The sequence below is a fragment of the Drosophila virilis genome, chromosome X (genome assembly GCF_030788295.1).
Source record: "Drosophila virilis strain 15010-1051.87 chromosome X, Dvir_AGI_RSII-ME, whole genome shotgun sequence".
Classification (NCBI taxonomy): Eukaryota; Metazoa; Arthropoda; class Insecta; order Diptera; family Drosophilidae; genus Drosophila; species Drosophila virilis.
Window position 1 is genome coordinate 4,204,723 of NC_091543.1, and position 20,951 is coordinate 4,225,673.

The following is a 20,951-nucleotide window of genomic DNA, read 5'->3' on the forward strand; positions in this document are numbered from 1 at the left end:
TTGCCTAGGTTAGTTCTAGGTTAACTCGGAAACTATCATCAGTCATAGTTCTTGAGTTCTCAAATTTCTAGCTTTTGAGATTTGCAGGAGATGGGTTCAACACTTGCGAGCAGATTGATAGATTCAGCTTTCGAATATTTTGAGACTAGATGAACTCTGCATTCGATTCTTATGAAGAATATATATATTGAACTTTTTGGAAGGTACTTCTACTTTTGCTTGTTACAATCATATGGGCATCAAGCATTATACCCTCTTTAAGCTACGCATGGGTACAGGGCATAAAAAATTACTACAATATGGAAAACAGGGTATTAAATGAGCCTTTAACAGAAAGTAGCAAGCATCTCAGTTACAATACAAGCCCATAGTACTCATATGACTCGATATTTGTGAAGGAGCTCCTGCGCTATCCAAACAGATCTTTCGAATACTCACAATATAATAGATATATGCTGTACATATATTGGCTGCATCCAGAGCCCAATCTCTGATTTACTTATGTCTATTCATATTGGCTTGCCATTTTGCAATTTTCACAAAGATCAGATCACAAATCATAACCAAATGCCCCCGCACACGACTTTCATACAGGGCATCTTCGCGTCGTGCACGCTACGCTTTACCATTTTTCGCCAACTTTTGTGTTGGGCAGGGGCAAAAAAATTGTTGAACAGCATTTAATTAAATTGATTTATATGTTGTTTTATGCAGTTGTTGTTTTTCGATAACAACAACACCAGCAACAGCCACAACAATCCAAGCCAACATCGGAGTTGTAAAGTAATAAAACAAAAAAAAAAATAGTATCATAATAATAAATAAATGTTGTGTGTGTGTGGCAAATATCATTTCACACGCGAAAACACACACACACACACACACTCACACAGAGTCAAATGAATTTCAGTTTGACAAACTAGCAAATACCCTGCAAAAGAATATAGTCTGACATTATAATTAGCTAAGCTTCAGTCAGATCAAAAGTAAAGTTGCTGGTTCAACTCGCAGCATTAGTCACATTCTTAACGATTCAAAGTGTTTTCAACTTGCAATTCGACTCGAAAAATACTTTTTTACGCTTAAATCAATCAAAATAGTTAAAAATATATCAAAACCGAATTGACTTGAAAGTTTTTTTACGCTGCAAACATAAGCTCCACATAGAGTTCACATAAGGAAAATGTTGTTTAGCTTATCATAGAATCTGTCATAACATTTTAACGCAGCATTATTATTATGGCGCTACAAAATATGCTAATCCCATGCCTGAGCATTTTCTGAAACTAATAAACGAAGTATTTGGTTTCGGGCTAAACAAAAAGAATTCCCCTACATATATTACGTATTGCATAACAATACCACAATGCCGCCTGACATGCATGTTAAAAATCACGAAAAATATTTCCGGCTTTTTGAAATGGTTTCGCGTTTCATTTCATTATTTTTTACCATTGCCCCGAGCCGGGCCTGGATATAGTTACACGCATATGCGAATATATTCCTGTGGCTGTGGTAAAAATAATTAAGAACACGCATTAAAAGTTAAGCGAACTTTTATTTTGTTTCTTTTTCATTTTTTTCATTCCACCCAAATTTGCAATATTAACAGTTTTTTGTTTTTGTTAATATATATATTTTTTTTGTTAGTTTTTTATAGTTGGGCTTTTTGTTTCCGCGCGTTTCGGCTTTCGCCGTTTAAATAGTTTGCGTTTAAGTTTAAAGATTAAAGAGCAGCTGCGGAGATTTCAAGTGTTTTTTTTTTTTTGTCGCTTCGTAATAGTTCTCAATGTTTTTTTACAGACTACTCACTGTAAATTAAGCGAAAGTTTTTAATGCCCAAAATGATTTCAGCAATTCTTTTATTGCTTGAAAATTATGTTTCTGTGCCCAACCCGAGCAAGATATCATTAACAGCGTATATAATATATATTCCAACTCTCGAAGTTAGGTCGCGCTTTGATCCCTGTTCGGTCATACTTTGGTACTTGTTAGCTCGTATTTGGGTACATGTTTCGTCCCAGTTATCTCCTAACTAGCTCCTAGTTGGGTCTCCATTTGGCAACCCTTTGGTAACCCTTTTTAGATCGCAGTTAGAACCCATATATAGCTCCCGGTTAAACCCAACTTTTTCACAGTAACTTTTCATTTCGTCCGCAGTTTGGCACCCATTTAGAAAATAGTTGGCCCCAGCTTCGTCCTTTCGTCCCAGTTAGGTTCAAATAAGGTTCTTCTTCGATCCCCGTTTGGTTCCTGTTAGTTCACACTTCGGCCTAGAACTGTCTCAACATTTGACTTCTATGGTACTGACTTCTATTGGTAAAAATGCTTCTTAAGGCCACAAGAAGTATGCCTATTTGTGTCCAAGTTTAAAATCCCTTCAACTTAGGAACAAATGATAAAATACTTTAGTTTATTCGAATATATCGTATATCTGTCATGGGACTTTTTCTCGTTGTGCTTCTACTGTCAGAATCTCAAATACTTTATCCTGCATTTCGATGCCGCTTTTTTAATGAAAAAATGTCAGAGCCCCGGCACTCGCCGATGCTCCCCTTTTAGGCCGCCCATTTGCTCGTATATTTTATTATTATTTTGCTTTTATTTTATTTTATTGTTCTTGTTGTTGCTGCTGTCTTTGGTGCTTATTAGAATTGTGTCTTAAATGAAAATTGGTGGGGAAATGGAAAATGGAAATGATAAAAAAATACTCATAAAAACACACACGCACAAAAAGCATACGAACAGCAGCGCCTGCTCAAGGCTACCTGTGTGCCCCCCAGCTCCCATACTCCCACCCATACTCCCCTCAGCCCTCTTCTACTTTATAGGACCCGGTAGCCTGGCTCTGGGCGCCTCGAAGCATGTCGCACTAAGCGTTGCTCCATTAAAATGACATAAATCGACAGCATTCACGTGAGCAGAGCACATTTTTGGCATGCCATTGAGACACACGCACACACACGCACATTTATATATACCTGAACACACCAAAGACACGTACAAAGTGACTCAGAGAGAGATAGAGATAGAGAGAGAGAGAGAGAGAGAGAGAGAGAGACTCGCTGAAACGTGCCTCTGCATGCACTTGGCTTAAGAAGAAACTGCAGCAAATGCACGACACTCACATACCCTGTTAAAGTGTACAGAAAGTTGCTTACCTCTGTCAATATCATAATTCTATAAGATTTTAAAGTTCAATCCATAAGCTGGTCTAAATCTAAACACAAAAAGAAGACTAGTTCGAAGCTCAGTCTTAGACTTATCCAACTCGCCTTTCACAGACACACATCCATTGAGCACTTGACCTATGCCAACTCGGTCAGCTCTAAAGCTCCGCTGCTGAAACTTGGTACAGAGGCTGCTTTAGTTAGTAGAAATGAAATACGATTGGTATGCCTTATCGGAAGTCCATAGATCTTGAGATAATACGAATACTTACAACTTTATATGCATAGTAATATTAAAGATATATGACTCCAAATGCCATAATATAATCGTATCAAGCAACACTCGCCTTTGGCATAATTCCTTCAGTATAAATCTAGTCAACTCCATACGCCTTCTTATATACGAAGTTGTCAGTTTTCTGGTCATATACCCGAAATTGCGTACAGCTAGCTGCCCATTTTGTTGAGAGACTCCCTTAATTATTGCGAAGCTCCTGCAAACAAACCTTCACTTTAAACATATCCTAAACAAACTTCAACTAGTTTCAGCTAGAGCTTGCACGTCATTTACTTAACTTTTAAAAGCATTTCCAAACATTTTCACAGCTTTCAACTCTGTGGCAAAAATCTACAAAGAATTTTACTCAGACTTTCGCAGAATTAATGAGTCGGTTGCTGGCTTTGGCCGCAAGCCAAACACAACCAGATGAGCCGTTGATTAGCTGACATTTTAGACACTGAACCAAAGATGCCAATCACACAGATGGACAGTGTAAAGTGGGCGTGGCTATTGTGGGCTGGCTGCACTAGACGCAACTCATGCGTTTTAGTCATCTTTTATGCATATTTTATCTTATTTTTAACACCATCATCAACTGTGTGTGTGTGTGTGTGTGTGTGCGTATGTGTGTGTTAGTTGGTTGTGTTTTGCTGCCTGCTCCTTGCCGGGTTTTAATTAAATACAGCTAACAATGTACATTCTCATTCATTGCAAGAGCTTTTGCTGCTAGCTGGTTACTTAGTGCCTGGCCGTACCGCACCCCTAACCACGCCCTCTCCTTCCGTCCCCCACCCCCCGCCCTCCTCCTCCATGCGCTTAAAAGCAACCTCTAGCTCTTATCTGTGCCCCTCTGCCGCCAACACAAGCCCCTCTCATTTGCCTGCCTCTGAGCAACCGCTCCTATGTTGCCGTTTATCGTTTCCATTGCCTCGCATTACGGTCCAAATCCCTTGCACACGCCCGCACCCACACACACACCCATACGCACACCCATTCACACACACATACGTACACCTATACACACTCACACACACATAGATTGCCGACGCCTTTCGTTCTCGTTGTTTTGCGTTGTATTTTTAATTAATATTTTTCTGCGTTGCATAGTTTCCGGCGCCGCGCTGGCATATGTAATCGTTATACAACACTGGCGCCAGTGTTGCAGCTGCCATTTTGCAGCAGCCTCTCGTTACCTGAGCCCACACACAAACACACAACCGCACACACCGGGCAGTTATTAATGGACCACGCTACCCACACACAAACTACGCATAAATATCGTTTATTACATGACGTTTGCAGAAATTAAAAGAGAGAAAACAAAAATAGAGCAATATTTACCAGGGCTGCAAGCCTGAACAGAGTCTGCGGTGGTTCGGTTGCTGCATTTCTTTTGAGTCTTGCTAAAAAAACGTATCATCGATAACTTGCACCGTTTCCTTGAGATCGATATATATCGATTTTAAGATACTTTCCATTGGCTTAGCTCATCTCTCATCTCTTACAAAAGCGAGATGACGAAAGGTTTACAAAAGATTCTTTTGATTTTAGATATTTGTATTAATCGAATTTAGATTTGTATAAATCGATTTGTGTTAATCGCTATTCATAATGTTTAAAGCTATGCAAATATTGCAAGAATATTGTTAAATATTCGAAAAAGGAGATCGACACTAATTAAATATCAAAAATAGGCTCAGGCCCGCCTGAACTATATTCAGTCTACCAAGTTAAAGATTCGCTTCATGCTTCACAAATTCGTTTTAATTGTCGCGCATTGGAAGCGATTTGTAGACTTGATTTAAACACTCTCAACACTTTTGCCGTCAAACAATTGGCAAGTTGTCTATCAAAAACTGAAGCGTTTCACGACTCGTCTCCAAGTGCGGCTCATAAGAAGTTAAATGTGAAAAACTTTGCTGAAAGTTTTTTGCCACCACCTCAAACTTTGCTTATGATATGGAGAATTATGCATATGTTTATGCATACAGGCAGCATTTTGATTAAGAAAGTCTGTAATTTCTGAAGAGATGTTGGATTATGAGGAAACTTTAATTGTTACTCCTAGACGTTGTTCTCGGTTGACGCAGCTTATTATCTGGTCTGCCAGCAGCTCAGGCCGTTGCACGCTTTTTTGATTTTCACATAACGTGTGTGCCTTATTCGTTACTTTTACTAACACTTGTAGCAGCATATTGCAGTCGAATACAACGAGTATCGTGAATGCCACGATTTCTTGTCTGCTATCAAAATGTACTCGCTATTTTACTATGTTAATATTCTTCTACTCGTTACTTGAATTTACTCGTTGTTTCGCTTTGTTAAAATGCCGCAACTCGCTACGTGCATTTACTCGCTGCGTAGCTCTGTTAACATCTTGTTACTCGTTGCTTGCATTTGATCGCTGCATTGCTTTGTCGTCGTTTTACCCGTTACTCGCTGATGTACTTGCTCCTTTTGCATTTCAACTTATTGCTCGCAACTTTCACAGTCTCCTTCTGAATGCTCTCGTTACTTTGCCAGCCATCCTTGTCTGAGCATTTACTGTGAACTCACATATCGCTAGCATTACTGCTAGCAATTCAGTTGCCGCAGCTATCTGTGGTGCAATAGAAATGGCAAATAGATGAGCACCGTGAATGTAGACACCAGACTCGTAGAGCCCATTGCAGTAAGTGCTGCTGCTGCAGTTGCAGTTGCACTTGCAGTAGAAGTGGGTCAATGCCTGCGCTGCGACACTTCTCGCTACATTTGAAGCCATTCAGCGAGAGACAAGTGCCTCATCTTTTTTTTTCTATTTATTTTTTTTTTTTTTTTGTGAACGTGAAATATGAAATGGCCAATTGTGGGCGCTGCAGGGCGTGGCCGAGCGTCAAGTGTGACTGTGACTGTAACTGTGACTGTGACTGCGGCGGCGTTTGGCGAGGCGATTGTCACGTTTGCAACAAATGGCGCATGGCACGCAAAGTGCAAATGTAATTCGTGTATTTTACTTAATTTCATGTTACGTGCACAATCGTCCAAATCGCTGGCAATCGAAGCTCCCCCAGCCCTGCAAGCGCCTGGCAAACCGCCTTGCAAACCTCCTTACAATCCCGTCGCCTCTTACCCTTTGTCAGCTTTTAGCTCTTGCTTTTTTTTATGTATATATATATATATAGACTTTTTTTTTGGGCAAGCCTCTCGCATTGTGGCAGCAGCTGCAGCTTGCAGCTTACCTGGCCACAGGCACAACTGCCACAACTTCCCTCTGCCACATTCACACCCACCTAGGCTCCCCGCCAGTATGACTTGGTCTTGAGTTTTTGGGCAAATGCGCTTCCACGCATTTATTAGCATTTTTATGCGATGCAATTTTTTTCACATTTCGGCAAATTTTCAACGCTATGAGGCGAGAGTTTTAATTAAGTTTTGGATAACTGAAGAGGCTACGGAGCGGACACTGGGCCAGGGTATATGGGGTATATGGATGCATTAGCAGCGAGCGTCAGCAAAAACTTTTATAATTTTACTTAGTTCTCTTTATGGCAGCTTATAGCAGAGCTCTTTCTGGCTGTTGTTTTTGTGTTTGTTTTCGTTGTTGTTGGGAAAATCGCAATTTGATATGCACTGCAGAAAAGAATTTTCATCAGCTTTTGTTGACGTCAATTTTCAAGTGCCGAAAAATAAGAAAATAAAAAAAAAAAAGAGAAATAATACAAAAAATAAAAGAAAAACCGATAATCGCATCGCACTCACATTGCACTCAATAATAGCTGACATGAATCATCGAGCTGCTGGCAATTTGATTCGTTTTCCAATTCGCTGCAATTTGATTTGTCAGCAATGCTTTGAGCTTACATTTTCATCTTCAATTTACTTATAACTGGGACACGTTGTACTCATTGTTGCACTTTTGGCACTTTCGAGCCCGAAGAGACACTCATCTATGTGGATGCCTCTTGAGTGGCTTATGCAGATTTTATTCACGTCATTCGATGCTGACTGTCGCTTTGTCGCTGGGCCTTGCCAATATTCTACTCGTCACTTATATACCCTCTACTTTAATTTGTCAAGCTCCTACTTGTTATCTTGCTTTGAATCCTCTTGTTGTTGGGCCTTAGCTACATTATACTCGGTACGTTTACCTAAATATTCGTTACCTTCTTTTTCTGCTCTACTTCCAACTTGAATCTACTCGCTGTTGGGCTCTTTACTCGTTACATATAAGTACTTTACATTATTAATCCTCTTTACAACTTGAATCTTTCTGCTGTCACTTAAATTTACTCTTTTGAATTCCTTCGCTGCTGGACTTTGGCAATTGTTGCGATCTTACTCGTTACTTTCCTGTCCTATTAATACTGTTCTCGCTGTTATCATGCCAAAAATCTACTTGCTATCTTAAATTACTGATTCATTACCCGTTAGATTTTCTCAATCATGCTTACAACTCAAATCTGATCGCTGTTGTGCTTTGCCAAACACTCGTCTCATTACTTTGAAATACTCGTTGTGTCGGCTTATCATGTTGCTACTCGTTACATTTACTCGCTCTTATTTAGAAAATGTGTTCATATCTTATTCGTGACTTACCGCCTTCTCGCTTATTTGCTGTGTCCATAGCAACTAATTACTCGCTACTCGTCACTTGTTACTCGTTACTTCTTAATCGCTGCGTTTACCGGCTTTGTTGTGGTCAAAATATTGCGTAAGGCTAATCGTTGCACACCTAAATTTGGTAATACAATAAATCAATAAATTTATACGTTTACTACTCGCTTCCCTCTGCTGTCAGCCCTGCGGCCCTCGCTGGCTTGCCATGATTTGCCCGCACATTATCATTTTGTTATTTTCCAGTTAATAACTAGGCCAAGCTGTTGTTGTTGTTGTTGTTGTTGTGGCTGTGGTTGTTGCTACTCAACCTTTTTGAACGGATTGCATATCAAAAAGAGCACGGGAATGTGCTCATCATCGATGCCATTCAAGTGCCTCATTCAACATTCATTCAGGTCAGGTCGGGGCAAAAAGCGCGCATTCACCTCAATCGCAAATCACAAATTAAGCAATTCAAATGTGAATAATTGCGACAGCAACAATTGCAACAATTATTTATTTGTTTGGCGTGATTTTCGCATGGTCTATGCAAAAATATGCCAGATTATTTTCGTGCCGATTTTCACGTTTAATTTTTCCAGCTATTTCACGAACTCATTTCGCTGCGGTCCCGATTTATCGTTGATTCCGTTTTGTTTGTTTGCTATGCCAGTTTGTTATGCCCGATAATCAGGCATCAACAAACACAGTCGCCCATCGCAACCGAACCCGAACATACCCTGTAAAATTGTGCACAGCAGCTGCTGCTCCAAAGATATTCTCCATGACATTTGAGCTCACATTCAAAGCTCAAAGCTTTCTGTCCTCCATGGTCAGTTTCTTGGATTTTAGACGCACAACACATGCTTGTTAGTGTGGTGGTATGCTACTCCCATTCTCATGGAAATCTTTTTATTATTGTTTTCTGCCTCACCTTACCATGTTTCGACTGGCTTGCATCTAGCTCTGCTTGGCCTAAGTACAAACAGTTTCATGTGCTCCATGGTCTCTTTGTGACTTTCCACAAAATCCTCGTCAGTTTATGCCTTGGCATTGCGCTACTTCAAGTTCAATTATGAGCCAAAATTTAGTTTGAATTAGGCATACACGCTTGCTGCCACTGATTACAGGGTATTAACATAATGTTGACATCAATTCTGTGGTCATTTAATGAAAATTAAGTCATTAGGCCGCCTCATTGGATGGACAGCGCTCGATTCCCTGCTGTCAAGCTGATAGCACACACACACGCACACACATACTCTCACACATACTCTCACACATACTCTCACACACACAGACATACAGACAGCCACACTGCTTGGCATATAAATAGAGCTGCATAAAAACTATCGCAGCTAAAGTAGACAAATTGATTTTTACGCACTTTTTGTCATTTGGCTTTTGTCAGAGTTGTTCACATTTTGTTGTCGCATTTGTTGCTATTATTGTTGTTGTTGTTGTTTTAATGGGCAAGCAATTTGTAATGACAGTCCGTGCCTCGACCGCAACACACATCGCCTATTTGGCAAATTGAACCTTTCGGCCGGACAGCTGCACATTCTGTGGATGGGCGAACAATTCGCACCGAAATGGGATTAGATTAGATTAGATCCTATTTGGATTGCCATTTGCAGAGTTCTCTGCCCTGGCGATGGCAACAAATTACGCACAAGTCGTCAGCTTTCAAGCAATCCATTAAAAATCAATTGGCTCTCCGCATGAAATTAGATCTGAGCTCTTCATATGTGAATCATATTAACGCCAAATCGAATGCTTCCAGCAAACACATCTTTGCTGGTTCAAAGCCAGGTCTGCCTGCCCAGAGCTGCGCTTCGTGACACTTTGAGCTCAGATTTTGCTTCGTGCCGCAGCTGGCAAACGCTGGTAAACGATTTTTCGGCTCAATTCAGATTTGGGCTCAATTCTGCTCAACTAATTGTGGTTTGGACCCGCTTGTTGTTCGAAACAAAAACCTAAGGGTTTCGTTACTCTCAGATAATCGAATTCGTCGTTGTGCGACACTTTTATTGTATTTGTTGTTATATGAAATTTGGTAAAAGCAACCATTTAAATGCTCCACAAACCACTCGAAGTAATTCCCATGCGAAGCGCAATCTTCAATTTTAGCTGAATTTTTTGTTATTTTTCTTTTTGAATAGTTTAGTTTAGTTGCATTTTTTTATTCAAGTGAAGAGCTTGCTGAGCTGTGAGGGTTGTTTTTTTCCAGCATTACGTATACGCAATTTAGAGGCATTTCATTTCATTTCATTTCCGGCTATACCCCCACACATCCCCCCTTCAATCCACTTTTTAGCCCTTATCCAACAGCTACGGTCATTAGTCTAAGCCTGATTTAGTTATGGTCTCTCAAGTCTCGTGTCCTTATTAAGCAATGCCAACTGACAAACACGACAGGGCGGGCTAAATGTGGAATTTCAGTTATTACACACACACTACACCCCCCTGCGCCCGTCCCCAAGCATCTTCCCTTACCCCCGAAGCACTCTGTAACTACCCCTGCAACATGCTTTGGCAGCTGCTTTAATTGTTTTTTAAACACATTTTAAGCACTTTTTGAATACGCGTTGCCAAGTCGGCAATAAACAAAACGTCAAGCATCAGCAAACACACACACACACACACGGACACACGCACAACAATCTTGGGCCCAACAACTTGAAGCAGCAGCAGCAGCAGCAACAGCAGCAGCAACATTTAACGCAAGTGTCCCAAGTCTTTGCCTTGGAAATGGAGCGTGCACAAAATGAGCGCGCACAACAACAACAACACACACACACACACACACACACACACACACACACACACACAGGCACTAGTTAGTGTGCGAGCTTTACCTTGAAGTGAGCAGCTTTTTCAACACTTTTACTTTTTCAGCCCAACATTCAACGTGCAACACGGCAATGGCAACGGCAACGGCAACGGCAACGGCAACACATTCATTTAATTTGACGTCTCGCGCCCTCGCAGCAGCAACAGCAGCAGCAACAGCCTAATTGTCGTCTATCTCAAGTCGACAGCAGGTCTCCCCCTGCTACGCCCAACCAGTTGCACCCCGCCCCAATCTTATATGTATATACACACAGCCTCTAGCCGCTGCCCTCTGCTCTGTTTGACGTCTGTTTGCTGTCTCAGCGCAAAATGTTGCTGCTCTAATTAGAATGAAACGATTTTCATTTTGCATTTTCATGTTGTCGTTTGCTTTTGCCTCAGCCGCTTCATGTTGTTGCCGTTTATTGTTGGCTCTTGCTTGGCCCAAAATGAATAATTTACGCTGCCGTCGCCGAAGCTGCTACTGCTGCTGCTGTTGCTGCTGTTGTTGCTGTTGCTGATGCATGCAAAATTCATAGAAATTTCCATTTCCATTTTAATTTTAATCGCAAGTGTAATGCCAGGCCTGCCCACTTTATATATAAGCACTATATAGACTTGCGATGCCTACAGATTTAATTGCTAGCCAGCAATCAACAGCAGCAACAACAGCAGCAACAACAGCAGCAACAACGGCAGCAGCAACATTAACACATTTCGAGTGGCAGCAAAGTGAATTTTGTGCTGAGCCAAGTGCACAGCTTAGCTGAGCGACCCACTGAGCCATATCAGCTGCATTATCTGCTCAGTCATTCATTCATTCATTCATTCATTCAACCATTCATGCACTCATTCAGCTGGCTCATCTTTATTACGTTAAGCTGACTGACAACTGTTGGCTGCGGGCAGTTGTTGTTGCTGCAGTAAATGTAAATGTTGCTGCTGCCAAATAAGCAACAAAAAAAATAAAAAATAGAAAGAGCAGAAATAGTAATGCAATCTAAACAGTGGCTGAGAGACTTGACAGCTGCTGCTAGTCAATTGAATCTTGCTGCTGCTGCTGTTACTGTTTTTGCTGCTGTTGCTGCTGCTGTTATTGCTGCTGTGGCCGCTTTGGCCTTTGGCAATTGTGCAACGCACACATGCACAACAACAGCAGCAACTCTTAACAAATTCTCTCCTTTTTTTCTTTGCCAGCAAGCAAATTGTTTCATAAATTATAAGCAATCAGTTGCTGTTGCTGCTGCTGCTGCATTTTTAATGTATACACAATGTTCAATTGATTGCAATTAGTTGCCTTAAACGTACTTCGCTTGATGTGTCAACTATTTATTCACACGCTGCCCCAAAGCTCATTTGCTTGCCTCAAGCAACTGGTTAACCCTCATGTTGCTGCTGTTGCTGCTGTTACAAATGCTTTTTATCATAAATAAATTGATTTTTGCTTTTGTGCGCCAACAATCTATCAAGAGATTTTCACAGCTTTGTTGCTGCTTTTACAAATCAATTGCAGCAGCAGCAGCAGCAGCAGCAGCGTTTCGCCAGCTCATTTTTTCAGGTCAGAGGTCTAAATGTTCATTAATTTTCTCAAGCAGCATCGTCAACGAAATCAAAAAGAAAATCGTTGCAACTGTCAGCAACAACAGCAGCAGCAGCTGCAGCAGGAGCAGCAACAATCACAGCAACAACATCTGCTACGTATTTTATTTATTTATGCTGTTTGCAAACATAGAAATTGCATTGCCAGCACACGAAAAGCACCGCTTCTCCCCTCTCTGCAGAACCCATTCAGCAAGTGTGATGCAAATGCATTGCACATGCAACTGCCAACGGCAGCAACAACTGCCACTCATCTAATGCACATTGCTAATGTGTTTGCAATGCAACAACACGATAGCACCAAAGCATTCAACAAACCAGCAACCGATCCAGGCATCAGGCATAAGGCATGAGGCATGCAGCGCGCCATATGCACATCTGCATTCCATATTCAAATATAACTAAATGAAAATCGTGGCACAGTGAAGCCTAGCTAAGCGCCTCACATCGGCATCTACATATATAAACATCAATTGCAGTTGAAACTAAAACGAAATGCTGCCTTGTTGAAATTATTATGTTATTTATATATATTTACGTGTTTAGTCTGTGCACACAGTGAAGCTTGCGCATCTATGCTGTCATTTTAGCCCCATCAGCCACATTGCTCTTAAGGATTCATATTTGAAATTATATAACTATAACACAGCCTTAACAGTTCACGCTCATGTTAAAGTCGTGTTAACAGCTGTTAAGCGCTTACTTCGTAAATCAGCAGCTGTTTACGGTTATTCTGTTTATGGCAAAAGTCGGACTGTAAAGAACACTGTTAACCGCTTTCAACAGCCAATGCTTTAGGTTAATGCAAGTGTTAAGCTCTGGACAAGCCTTAAGCCCACATTTTTTACCTTGCGCTAGCATTTAAAGTACTAGTCTGTAATTGTGTTAGCTTTAACAGCCCTAACAGTTCACGATCATATTAAAGTCGTGTTAACAGCTGTTAAAGCTGCCATTAACAGCAGCTGTTAACAGATGATACATGTAAATGCCAACAGTCGAACTGTTAATCGCTTTTAACAGTCAATTTTTTACGTTAATACAAGCTGTTAAGCTCTGGTCAAGCTTTAAAACCATTTTTATTATGATCTTGCGGCACCATTTAAAGCACTCGTCTGCAATTTGGCGAACACTTGACCCCCAGAGCATGGCCCAAAGACTTGAAGACCAATGCAAATTAAGCACTTGAGCCGCGCCCTTCAATTTTATGAAAACACTCGCATTTATTCTTTTATATTTTTGTTGCTATTTTTCGGCTGCCGTGACGAAGCCAATGACCAACACACAATGACCTGGGTTAATAGATTTATGGCATTTACATATTCGCCCCCAGCTCGACGCCCATCGAGTTTCTTCTCTTTCATTTTTCCTGTATTATTATTTTTTTTCTTTTTGATTACTCGCATATATTTTGTTGCTGCTGTTGCTGCGCATTAAATGGGAATGTCAGCAAGTCGGGCAAACAATAAATACGCCGCTGCCCGCCCCCACACGCACCACTCGGTCCCCACAACGGAGCCCATACGATTTTCGGGGCAGAAATTTGCCTATTTTTGGCCAAAAAAAAAAAAAAAAGAATATATATATATATATGTATATATATTTGAATGGAGCCTGTCGCTTGTGTTCCAGTGCCTTTTGTGTTAATAAACAAATAATCTACTTAAGTTCAACAATAAAATGGAGACCGACAGCGTCATAAAATGCCAAAGGCAGCATAAGAGCCAGTGTACACTGAGCGAAACGCGAGCGAACTTAACTCTTTGGAAAAGCCAACAAGAAATGTGATAAAACTTTCGGAATTTATGCAGCTGCCGTCTTGAAAGCGCAAGACTATTAAAAATTGCATCGAAAAAGAAGGATACACTGAGCGAAAAGGCTGACTGGAGAAAAATAAATGCTGTTGCTGGAAAATAATCTCAAAAATTCTGAAAAATTCCAAAATGCTTGTTAACGTATTCAAATTAAATAACAAATCGAAAAGCTGAGTTTAAAGACAAATTTATGCTCAAAACTCCTCTGTTTGTTGCAGTGTAGCTGCTCAGGAGTTGCCACATTTTTCAAAGTTCAGCAAACAGCAAACTTTTTTGGCAAACTTGAAAACTTTTGCACAATTTCCCCTTTAAATCATATTGATTAATTAATTTATAATTAATCAACACCGAACTGCGCACCGCTTTCGCTCAGTGTACGCAAATAAATCGAGAACAATGCGCCGCAAACGTCTAGAGAACATTATAATAAAAAAAAAACAAAAATTATTTCCGCATAATTTATTTGCACGCACACAACGCCAATCACTGCCGGGTAAAAGAGGGATATAACTATTGAGTGAGGGTGAGGGAGCGAGGGAGGGGGATAGGGAGATGGAGATATTGGCTTAAGCAAACGAGGGGCGGACAGGTTAGAGCGCGGTTTGCCATTGTTTTCCTGCTCTCCACGATGTTGTGCGTTGATTGATCGGCTCCAACGTTAATGTGCATTTAATTGGCGCTCATTAGCTGCACAACAGCAACAACAACAACAACAACAGCAGGCAGAGAAAAGCTGCAGCATTAGCAGCATTTGTGGCAGCAGCAGCGCCAACAGCTGCGGCAAGAACAACAGCATTGAGAGCTTTATTAGTAACAGCAGCAACATGAAAAGCCGGAACAGCAACAACATTGCCCCAGCGACTAAACCAAAAAAAAAAGGCTGCAACAACTGCAAAAGCCGCAACAGCAACAGTAACAGCTGTAAGAACAGCAGCAACACCTAAAAAAGAAATAGAACAACAGCAACAACAACTGTGGAAACAGCATAATTTAAAACATTTAACAGCAGCAGCAGCAACTGTTGCAGCAGCAAGAATTGTTACAGCTGCAACAACAGTAGCTGACAAATAGAATACAATTGCAGCACCAAAAATCTCAGTGTCTGCAAATAAAGCAGCAATACTTGCGGCAACAGCAACATCTACAGAAACAAATAAAATAGCTGTACAAATATGTTAGGGTACATCAGCAACATCTGAAGCAACAATAGCAACGACTACAACAACAAGATCTGCAACGACAGCAACAATATGCAGCAACAACAGCAGCAATATCTGCAATAACATCTGAACCAACAGCAGCAATATCATAAAGATCATCAGCAACATCAACTACTACAAAAGGTGCAACATCAACAACTGCAGCAGCAACAACAGCAACATCTACGGCAGCTATATTTACAAGAACAGCAACAACATCTGCATCAGCAGCAGCATTTTCTACAGCAACATCTGCAGCGAGAACAGCAACAACATCTGCTGCAGCTGCAGCAACAAACCCCACAAGCGCGATCTTTTAACCTGCCACGCCCACGTTCCGTTGGCGACAATCGCTGCACCTGCTGCCACATAATTCTGCCGCTAATTTGTTATGCATTCAAGTTTTCTCGGCCTTTTGGTTTTTCGGTTTCACTTTTCAACCATTTTCCGCGCTTGTTTGCTTTTTGCGGCTCGTTTCACTTGATTTATGGCTTATCAAAAATGCGCGGGCGATAAGTCGATCGGCTCTGTCTTTTTATCAGTCGATTTAAATATTATCAAAGCGTGAGAAAGCCGCACACACCCCCACACACACACACACACACACGGCCCATCTGTGCTTTATTTTTAGAGCCATTTTCTGGCTGTTGCTTGCAACCAGGATATCATTTTTATGGCCCTCTGATTTATGGCCAGCGATTGCAATGCACTTGGCAGTTAAATGGTTTATGGCCCGCTGCTGTCAAACCAAATTAAAACATAGCCCAAGACGCAAAACTTATACAGTGGGAGGGGGCTGAGTGGGGAAGGGGAGGGGTCGGCATGAATCTTTTGATATCTATATGGCCTATTTGGTAAATAGCCGAGCATTACGACTCATAACGAGCTGAGACTCAGAACAATTCCATATAAAATCAACTTATATCTCAGTTGAATAGCAGATAAAACTCAGGTTAAATACCCTTCTAAACATTCGCCTTGCAGTTTGTGGAGAATATCTTGGAAAATTGAATATTTTGCCAACGATTCTTTCCATAAAGCTATGCAATATAGCATTACGATCTGGCTAAGCCTTGACAGATCTATGAGCAGTTTGATTTGAATAAATTTTCGTTTAAACATAAAAGTTTTGCCCATAAGATTTTCACCAATTTTCCACAGTTGCGAGTGGAACTCTTCCACAAATCTTAACATTTCATCGAGCAGTCTGTTCTCCTGATGGACAAACAGTTTTATCGATATCGATGCACACATAATCGTGCTTATTTATTTATTCTAGAAACTGCCTTCTAAATATGCATTGCTCAACTAACCTCTCTCTCTCTCTCGCTCAAGCACTCGAGTGCATTTGCCTTGGTTCCTGCCTGGATACATTTTGAAACAGTGGCCATTTGCGGTGTGGAGCATTGTCTGAGCTGCTATTTAAAAACTGCAGACCCCAAACGGGGCAGCATTATGTCTGGGAATGCGCAAATGTTACGAGTAAAAATAAGCAAAGAATGAAATTTCAAAAATTCAGCATTCATATCACAAATGTGTTTTGCTCCTTGCAGAATGTTGTCTGTTGCTGTTGTTGTCGCTGTAAATGTCACATTGCAATCAATAGGAAAAGACTTTTATATGCTTGCCGTACTTGCCTGAACTGGGGGAACTGGGCACTCACAGAGAGCATACAGAAGTTCCCTCCACCCAAAAAATCCAACCCAAGCGAGTCAGTTGATTGTTTGTGGCAGCAAATGTTGCCAGTTGTTGTTGTTGTTGTTGTCAGTTGCTGTTGATGTTGCTGCTGTTGTGTTGCTGTCGGCTGAAGCCATTTACTTTATTGTTGCCACACGAATGTCAGCGGCGAGCGAGTGTTTCTTTGGCTCTGGCCACTCTAATGTGCAGTTTCAAGCAGTTTGTCTGGCCACAAACAACGCCCAGCCCGACTAGCAGATACCCTATATGCTTGAATTTTAATTCGCTTTTCTACAACGAAAGTCAGAGTTAGAAATGGTTTGACACATCAAGGATTTGTAGGGTATTTGACAGTCTGTATGCCAAAATGTCGGCAGCTACAGCTTAATGTGCGGCGGGTTCAATTATCTCAGTTCATTTCATATACTGATTCATATTATTATTATATTATATATATATATGTATAAAGCTGCGATAGGAAAATATATCAAAAGGCTGATATCAATGAATAGTCTCTAATAGAGTAGGATATTGTCTAAACTCACAATGCCAGATATGTTGCAAAGCCAAACAAAACTGTACAATGCCCTTGCCGCAGCCATAAAGTGTAGGATATTAAGTACAACAAAACCCGAAACGGCGACAGGCGACAGCAGCCAAGTGCGCGCTTTTGACATTTGTAACTGGGCGTGGCTGGGGCATGGTCAGGTCGAGGAGGAAGTGGGTGAGAATCGAGAAGTAGGTGTAGCAAACGACCGAAAGATGAAAGCGAAACACAACACAAAATGCACACAAGAACGACAACAGCGAACAACAACAGCAGCGAGAAGAAGAAATAGCGCCCGGGTGGCAACTCTGACAAATGTCAACAATGTTGATTTATTTGCGCTTACATTTATTTATGATATGCAACATTTTTCCAAATGCAATTTCTGTGTCTCCCTTTCGCTTTCCCACTCACATTTTTTTTTGCGCGAAATCCACGCAGCAACATTTCGCATTATGCGGCATCAGTTATTGTCCTTCTCCCCACGTTTCTGGCCCCCTTTGCTGCTGCTGCTGCTGTTAGCCAGAAGTTGACCGTCTGTTATGGGCCAAGTGTTGGCGTAACTCTTCTGCACAAAAAGAACTACTTCTTAGAACTGCTGCAAGCATTCTCAGCCCTCAGACCTCAGTCCTCAGTCCTGTCATCAGCATTTCGCCCCCTCGAGCACTCGGCAAATATTGCCGCGCACAACTGCACAAAATGCCGCGAAGAAAGACGACAAGAAAAACTCTTTTCAGTTCGTGGCAGTGCATTTTTGCCGCTTAGCTCATCAATTTTACAAATATTCATCTAACCAGCAGCCTGAGAGCTCAGGTCGTTTTGCAGTCAAAATATTAAGCCACATGCTTAGCACTGTTTGTCTTAACAGAGCAAACAACTTGCGCTAACATGATTCAATTACTGTTAAGTCTTGGCTGTTGAATAACAGAGTAAACAAACTATGGCTTACATAAAGTTGACTACTCAATTGAATGCATAAATATGACAGTTAAGTTAAAGCCAAAGCGAAACAGCTGCATAACAGTGTTGGAAAATGTGCAAATTTAGTTTAAACAGTGTGCTTAATTATGACTGTTAAAATAACAGAATGTTGCGCTGGCAACCTGCTGTTAAGTTTATAAGAGTGTCGGCTGCTGTTAACGTCTGCACTTGAGTCAAAAAATTTAAGCAAGAATCATTTACGTAAAAGATTCAATATGTTTTGTTAAATGCTCATAACATGACTGCAGTTGTTAGCTGGAGCATAGACGATTACATAGGCAGCTCGTGTTAACCTTTAGTGCTAGTCTCACAGATGTTAAGTCTGTCTGCAATGTACGTTATTCCTGCATTGAAGCACTGTTAAGCTAACAGAACGCTGCTGCTTGCAACTAACATAGGCAGGTCTTCTTAACAGCTGCTAGGCTCGCCTGCAATATATGTTAGCTAACATTATGTGGCATTATATTTCATAAGCTTTATAAGTAGACATTTTTGAAGCTTTTACTTATGTATAACCTTTCTCTTTCTCTTCTCGTTGCAGGTATGTGCGTGCCACAGCTTGAAGCTGATATCTAGCGATATTTGGATTTCCATTCTACCTGTTCCACTCTCTCTTTCACTCTCTGTGTCTCACTGCCCAGCGACTGTTAAGAAAATGTGAGTTCTCTTATACACGTAAGTGGAAATGGAATGTTTTTGGAATTACCTTTCAGCGCTTGAGGAATCTCTTACAAGCACTTGCTCTCACTCCCACTCTCTCACCCTCTCTCTCTATCTCTCTCTCTTTGCCTTTCGTGTCGTTTCTTTTCGCTTATGTAATTTCCAAAATGGATTATGTCTTCGTCCTTCATCCTTGTGCATTGTCCTGCCATCCAAGCTGAGCCACACTTTATCAGAAAAACATGTTCCATGTTGCATTTTCATCTGTCAACGTGGCAATCCCAGCGCGTTACCGAACCCCATTTGCCTCCCGCTGCTGCCGATCCCTCTTTAGCTATGCCCTAGACTGAAGAGGAGCACCTAACAAAATTTTACTCTGTCGACTGTGACTTTTAAAGCTTTTCGCTTTTCCCTATTGACATGTGCGTGCCTGTGTGTGTGTGTGTGTGTGCTTGCAACATTTTGGCAAAATGCCAATATAATTATATGTATATTGGACCACATATGAAGTACGTTTGCCTTGTTTCCTGACAACAAACAACGCATGGCCCAATCGAGCGTGCTCGACTAGCAGCTACCCTGCACAAGTGAAATATGTTGTAGAACACAAATTATGCATACTTGCGAGACCTGTTTTTGATTGCATATAAAAGCGATGAAAGTCTCTGAATAATTCAATAAGATTTTCAGGCAAACGTATCCCGAATTCGAGAACTACCTAAACCTTGGCAAAAATTAATTTAAATATTATAAGAGAGCTGATCCCTGCTTTCAGTTATGTTAAGCTACCCCTTCTTGTATACTTTATGCTCACAGGGTATACAACATGTTGTCTACAGCTTCTGCTGCGTGTTTTGGCGCTAGCAAATAAATCAAATTGCTTTTTGCAAATGAACGAAAGGCATGAAACGCTCCCTAAAAAAAAAGCAAATAACCTAAGCGAAAAGAGGAAGAAAAACGCAGACCAAGAAAAAAACACAACTTTTCCCACAGTAAACCCGATATAGCCAAAATAAAAATCCCCCAAAAAGCGTGAAAAAAGGGTGCATTATTTTTTTGTATGACTCACGCACGAAATTTTGTTTTTTGCCTGTGGCAAAGTTAATGACCTATGTGGCATATGTCTGGTGTCTGCCACACCTTGTAAGCCCTTTACAACCTCTTTGAGTCCAACTGTCCCCCACTCCCTTCTTCTCTGCACTCGCCCCCCATCACAAACGGCAAGTGCTGCTCGCACTATCTGAAATCTGTTGGCATCAAAATGCGTGACTTTCAAATGCAGCGCATGCCACTTGGCGATGCGATTCGCCCCAAATCGCATCCCCCCTTCTCCTTCGTCTACTTGTTCTTTTTATTTTGACATTCCCTCGCTGTGCTGTGCTGTGCAGCACTTTGAGTCGCCCCTCGCTCTTTGACAAGCGCGGCACGACCGACTGTCTGTGATTTGGGGTCGAGTTTGTGGCTGCAACTGGAGCACTCTGACCCCCCTCCCCTTGCTGCAGCCGCATCGCACCGCGCAACCTTCAACCCCTTTGCCTATGATAGTTGCTAAAATGCCGGGCGTGCCTTGTGCGCCATATGAATATCAATTTTTTTTTTTGGGGCTCTGCCGTTGACCAC

At 41.3% G+C, this 20,951-nt stretch overlaps 2 protein-coding genes across 6 annotated transcripts in view; both read left to right on the forward strand.

Moving 5' to 3' along the window:
• Positions 1 to 20,951, forward strand: part of kek5 (kekkon 5) — a 312,008-nt gene that overhangs the window by 226,237 nt on the left and 64,820 nt on the right. The window contains exon 3 of one of the 5 annotated variants that reach the window (XM_070206654.1): positions 19,213 to 19,328. The exons of the other annotated variants lie outside the window; for them this stretch is intronic. The gene's annotated coding sequence lies outside the window, so the exon portion shown is untranslated. The remainder of the gene's footprint in view (positions 1 to 19,212; positions 19,329 to 20,951) is intronic. 5 annotated transcript variants of the gene reach the window in all.
• Positions 12,429 to 15,211, forward strand: LOC138911054 (uncharacterized protein DDB_G0288467-like). The gene is made up of 2 exons (XM_070208014.1): positions 12,429 to 12,555; positions 14,955 to 15,211. The coding sequence occupies exons 1-2, from the start codon at positions 12,429 to 12,431 to the stop codon at positions 15,209 to 15,211; spliced, it is 384 nt and encodes a 127-aa protein (XP_070064115.1).

What these genes read in the sequence shown, in the direction of transcription:
- LOC138911054 (XM_070208014.1), top strand. Translation starts at nt 12,429, where the DNA reads ATGTTCATTAATTTTCTCAAGCAGCATCGTCAACGAAATCAAAAAGAA. An exon ending in ACAGCAACAACATCTGCTAC is followed by an intron (nt 12,556 to 14,954) that starts GTATTTTATTTA and finishes GGCGCTCATTAG; the next exon opens with CTGCACAACAGCAACAACAA.